Source organism: Pseudochaenichthys georgianus, chromosome 13 (assembly GCF_902827115.2).
Source record: "Pseudochaenichthys georgianus chromosome 13, fPseGeo1.2, whole genome shotgun sequence".
Classification (NCBI taxonomy): domain Eukaryota; kingdom Metazoa; phylum Chordata; class Actinopteri; order Perciformes; family Channichthyidae; genus Pseudochaenichthys; species Pseudochaenichthys georgianus.
The window spans coordinates 2,781,509-2,787,424 of record NC_047515.1 but is presented as its reverse complement, the minus strand read 5'-3'; the positions used below and the strand labels follow the sequence as shown (position 1 = coordinate 2,787,424).

The 5,916-nt window shown below is 44.2% G+C and overlaps 1 protein-coding gene across 1 annotated transcript; it reads left to right on the top strand.

Moving 5' to 3' along the window:
• On the top strand, positions 1–3,972 carry LOC117456927 (hepatocyte nuclear factor 3-gamma-like). The gene is made up of 2 exons (XM_034096793.2): positions 1–83; positions 1,382–3,972. The coding sequence occupies exons 1-2, from the start codon at positions 1–3 to the stop codon at positions 2,643–2,645; spliced, it is 1,347 nt and encodes a 448-aa protein (XP_033952684.1). The 3' UTR covers positions 2,646–3,972.
• The last annotated feature ends 1,944 nt before the right edge of the window (positions 3,973–5,916 follow it).

Genomic DNA, 5,916 nt, shown 5'->3' with positions numbered 1-5,916 from the left:
ATGTTGAGCTCTGGAAGATGGAAAGCACCTGATCTACCTGAGTGGAATACTTTCTACAGCGAGGCCAGCGATGGTAAAGACACGTTCACCATGCAGTCAAATATATCAGCAATAACAATATGTTTTTATTTCCTTGTGTTGTTAACAGCGGCATGAGCTTAAGGGTTTTTAATGCCTGTGAAAAAGAAAATACACCATTTTATTTGCGTACTTTAGAGCAAGACTCTGTGCGTAAAACAGCTGGAATCTTTTTGATAATTTTTTTTTTTAAATGATTTACATTCAGATCTTACTATCCCGAGAAAATATTGTATTATTAGGCCTATATAATACTTTAATGCATGTTATAACAGAGACATGTAATATCAAGATGCACATTTCCCCATGGCTATAAGAATAAAACATGTTAACAGGGGTAATGATGACTATCAGAAGAAAAAGACCGAAATCGGACCCAATATTATTTCTTATTCAGTAAAAGAATATTATAAAATAAGACCATTGTAAAGGAAGAAAAATAGAAGAACGCTAAGTGGTTTTTTCTCATAAGCCTACCAACTGTTAATTCGAAGTTTCAATTGAATGTAATGATTGGGACCTAATATAAATACAGATCTTAACTAAAACAATACGGAAAATGAAAACAAATGAGTGTTTTGCTCATAAAAAGAGGTTATTCCTCTGATTCCACGCGGCCGCGGAAGTGTTGCAACAATTCAGGTGTAAATGTAACGAGACTTTTTTTTCTCACTAATTCAATTAGAGTTAATTCCATCAGCAGCTTCAGCTCTCACCTCCCTGATGAAATTAGCGAGAAGAAAGAGTCTGATCATATTTAACCAGCGAGCAGCGAGCGGGCCGAGGGACCTCCCGTCTGCCTGGGATTTTAAAATACTTTTAACTTTCTGTCCAAAGAAAAAATCTGGAATTATTCGTCCTTGATAAACATACAAAAAAACATAGAACAATCAAATTCCTCCACTTGAGTCTAAAAAGTGGTTTACTTGTTTTTTCCATGGAATCAGCGAGGAGGCCGCCTGAAGGAGACGGTGACGCGCTTTTTACGCATTGCAGGTTAACATCGCTGTGTGAAATCCATGTCCTCTCCGCGCACTGAGAGCCTCATTGTGCATTGATAAGGAGTCGCTTTTTGAATCAAGTCAAGGCGCTTTGCTTTCACATTTAAACATTGACTTTAAATGCTCTCATTCCAATAAATAGCAGGCTATAGAATGTAGTGTTATTTGGTTTCTAAATGCAAAATAAATAAAAGACCGAGATACTTCTTGATATTTTATATAAGTATGTCATCTGTGTTTTGTTTGTAATCAACCAGATGTTCTTGTGTTCTTCTCTTCCTCCAGATGTATTCCCCTGCCAGCACCATGAACTCCGGTCTGGGCTCCATGACCTCCATGGGCTCCATCAACAACTACATCAACCTGAACCCAGCCACCGCCTCCCCCGCAGGAATGAACTTGGCGTACCCGAGCTCCAGCCTCAGCAACTCCCCACTGGCCTCCATGGGCTCCGGGCCCGGCCACATGCCCCTCTCCCCGGTGGCGTCCTCCCTCAGCTCGGGCCCCCTGCACCAGCTGGGCAGCGCTGCCCCGGGCTCCCTGTGCTCCCTGTCCCACTACCAGAACATGGGCCCGTCCATGAGCCAGCTGGGGTACCCCCCCACTGCGAGCCGGCCCGGGCCCAAGGAGATCCCCCCAAAGCCCTACCGGCGCTCACTGACCCACGCCAAGCCGCCATACTCCTACATCTCGCTCATCACCATGGCGATCCAGCAGGCGCCCAGTAAAATGCTGACACTCAGCGAGATCTACCAGTGGATCATGGACCTGTTCCCCTTCTACCGGCAGAACCAGCAGCGCTGGCAGAACTCCATCCGCCACTCGCTCTCCTTCAACGACTGCTTCGTCAAGGTCTCTCGCTCGCCAGATAAACCCGGGAAGGGTTCCTATTGGACGCTGCACCCGGACTCCGGGAACATGTTCGAGAACGGCTGCTACCTGCGGCGCCAGAAACGCTTCAAGATCGAGGAGAAGCTGGCAAAGAAAGCAAAGAACCAGGAGGGGAAAGGAGGCCACATTGGAGACCACCTGGGGGAGGATCACAGCCCCACAGGGGGGTCGGAGGGCGCTGACTCAGCCCACTCAGACAACTCAGACGACCAGCCGCACACCCGGAACTCCCTGGCTCCTCTCGACTGCCCGTCCCTGTCCTCCTCACACCTCCACAGCCCCCCCATCTCCCTGCCACCCTCCACCTCGTCCTCCCTGTCCCTCTCAGCCTCCACCTCCTCCAACCCGCTCCTCCACTCCCAGTCTCTAGTGGGGGGCAGCGGCCACCTCCTGCCCAGCACCATGCAGCAGCACATGGACCTGCAGAGCGACGCCCTCAAGTCTCTAGACCCCCACTACAACTTCAACCACCCCTTCTCCATCACCAACCTCATGTCTAACGAGCAGAAGATGGACCTGAAGTCCTACCAGGACCAGGTGATGGCCTACAACAACTACGCCAACGGCTCTCCTGTGGGGGCCAAGCAGATCTACGACAGCCAGGGGCCCACCGCCATGGACTCAGGCGCTTACTACCAAACTCTGTACAGCCGCTCGGTGCTCAACGCCTCCTAATATGGACACTCACCCCCCCCCACACACGTCTGTCGAAGTGAGCCACGATGGAGACTTCTCTTTCCCTCTGCCTAAAATGGACACCCCAGCTCTCTTTATCTGCCTCTTTCTCTCCCTCTCTGGCTCCCGTCCAGTGGCCTCGGCAGAGACTCACATCTAAAATGGCTGCCATGTTTGAGGTACCAAAGAACAGTTTTTTTCTTCGACCAGCTCTGCAGAACGCGGAGACTGGTTGGTTACATGGAGGACAGAAAAGTGTACCTGGATGGTAGGAAGTCCTAACTGACGAAGACTTTGGGGTCTGTGTGTGCGTCGATACAGAAGTCAGATCCTGTCCCTGCACGAGCACTGCACACGCTGAAACTGGCTCTGTACAAAATGTAAATAGAGGTCATGTGGGGGGGAAAGGATATTTGCATTTATTTATGAAGGGAAGACATTTTAATATATCTTGTATAGCGCTCTGTCATAGCCCACGATAGGGGAGAGTTTCAGGTTACTGCTTCAGGCAGGTGTTACTGCAGTGGGAGACAACTTATTTTTGTGTTACATCATTTCATACGTCCATCATTTCTGTCCCATTCATCAATGTAAATGAAGCTGATGAATCCTGTACTTTTTAAAAATGGTTTGTTTTTTTGGTTGATATGAAGAAGACCATTTTGTCCTCGATGGAGCACAGAGAAGGCTCGAGGCAGAGTAACTGTGGTAAAGACTACAAAACATGTTGTGTCAATGTTTGTGTTACCTATAGGAGAGCTTGAAACCCAAAGGCTTCTCCGCAGACTGTAACATTTGGAATGGTGCGGTGCATGGGGGAGTTCAGTCAGTTACTTAAACAGTCGGGGGGGAGGAGAGATGCACTATGGGAGGATTTACATACAGTACTTTGCACTATGGAGCTCCCACTGGCCAGGTGGGCTGATAGTGTGTGTGTTTGTGTGTGTTACAACAATACTTAGGAACACCCCCTCTACAATGTCAATGCATCAGCTCAATGGGATCCGTGTACCAATTTAAATGGGTGTCAAATAACCCTCGCTGTCCAAAAAGTGCCTTTTCTTCAAATGACTACTGATCTGCCCAGAGATCAGTGTATGGACCACCTACTGAAGGATTATTCTGATACGCAGCAGAAGTTTCAGGTCACATGATGTCCTTTTCTTTTAGTTCAAAAGAGAAGTGTCTTTTATTTAAGCAATGTTGTTTTCAAACTTTGGAAGTGTGCTGATATAATATATAGTTTTTTGTTGTTGTTGTTTCTGTTGGTTTAAATGTGATTTAAATGATTCATGTTTCATTTTTTCTTATTAAAAAGGCAAAAAATGTGGGAAGAAATGCTGCTTATGTTTTTTTCTTTCAATCAGGGTTTGTTGTCGGTGAGGTCAGAAGCCAAATGCAACAACAATTCTTTCACCGTACATAAAGCGTGTCTTTTTTGGGCAGAGGTTTATCACAATCTTAGTTTGTTGCTTACTTTCACAAATAAAATCATAAAAAGAGGCCAACTCTTTCAGGGTTTAATCAATTTAGTCAAGTTAGGTAAGACTTGTAGAATATTCCAATCATAATAATCTCTTCCAAATCGCTTTCTTCGTACTTTAAAAGCGTTTCGTCATCTTCTACAAATATTCTGCAACACATGTTTTCGTCACCTCTGCACAACATTTTGAAAAGTCAAAAAAAAGTCCGGTTGCTGATCACGCGGCGCTGCGGACAGGACCTCGGGACTCCTCGGTCCATCAGTCAATCACAACTCTTCTTCACTTGTCTGGCGAGGAGTAGCAGCGCCTTGTTGAAACAGCTCCTGACCAAATGACTGTGGTGTGTGACATGTAGGACTGGTAGACTAAACACGGCTGGATCCCGCTGAGAGCCTCAACGCAGAACTCTGCGGGCCGGGCCGCACAGCGAGGCCCGGCCCGTTCCCCTGACCTGCCGCTGACCCGGTCCACACCGAGTGGAAGCCAGGTCTTTCTCTCAGATCCTTTTTTGTTATAACAAACAAACTGTTTACATGCACTGAAAAAACTGTCAACAAATGTCACGTCATTTATTAGATTAGTTAGAATATATTAGGTTGAACCAAGTAGATTTTAATTAAACTTAATATTATTGCTTTCAACCAACATAATACAGTTATGTGAAACCTGTTGACATGATGTATTCAATTAAAGTCAATGTTTCAGTGCGAAACACATCTCTTCCTGTAAACACACTTCTGTTATACCCCACTGTCAGTGTTTGAAAGTACATTTACTCAAGTACTATACTTAAGTACAATTAAGAGGTACATGCACTTTACTTGAGTATTTCCATTTTATGTAATTTTATAATTTTACTGCATTTTGGCAGCATATATTGTACTTTTTACTCACAACATTCATTTGAAAACAATAGTTTTGCGGGTACATGTTATTAATATATATATATATATATATAAATGAAATCCACTAATACGCTTTAATGTATGGATGGAGATACCTTGTAGTATGAACATGTATCATTGTTTTCTCATCCTTTAACAGCTGCTAAATTAAAATGATAGCATAGTTATAAAACAATATAATGTATTTTATTCCAAAAATGGCCATTTAGGATAAGGACTTCTTTTGGATTTGATACTTATGTATATTTTGCTGCTAATACTTTTGTACTTTGTAACATTGTGAAAGCAGTACTTTTACTTAACATTGTATTTCTACACTGTGGTGTTATTACTTTTACTACAAGATACTTCTTCCACCACTTGAAATGCCTGATGTACTGTTGGAATCAGATATTCAGGGCCAATCAGCAGTGGCTACTTGTTGTCAAGTTACTTGTAGTTGTGCCCGTTGAAACAGCTGATCACGCCCACGTTAGCACTGCCAGCTAGCTACTGTTAGCAGCTGGAAATCAATGGGCTGAAGCAACACATGTTTTTCAACAGGAGTTTTCTACAATCCACAAAACGTACAACTACATTACAATAACTCTAGAAATGCTGTAATGCCATTCAATATATTCTCACTACATGTTGAATAAGCACCTTAAGAAACAACCAGTGCCAACAGGACTACTGAACTCTATATACAGCGACTCACCAGTGTATTCATACATCCTTATCATTGATTTGATCTGCTAAAGGTAGCTAGCATAGCAGCAGCTTGTTAGCAGGATAGCAATGTCTGTTGTTTCAAACGACCCTTCTCAAACTCAGAGTAGCCGTGGTCCACAGTGGTTTGCCAGAAAGCACAAAAGCTTATTTTGAGGAATGCAACACAAATGC

Bases quoted from the DNA above. Each gene is read 5' to 3' on its own strand.
- LOC117456927 (XM_034096793.2), top strand. From the start codon at position 1: ATGTTGAGCTCTGGAAGATGGAAAGCACCTGATCTACCTGAGTGGAAT. The intron at 84-1,381 runs GTTCACCATGCA...TTCCCCTGCCAG, and splicing joins GCCAGCGATGGTAAAGACAC to CACCATGAACTCCGGTCTGG.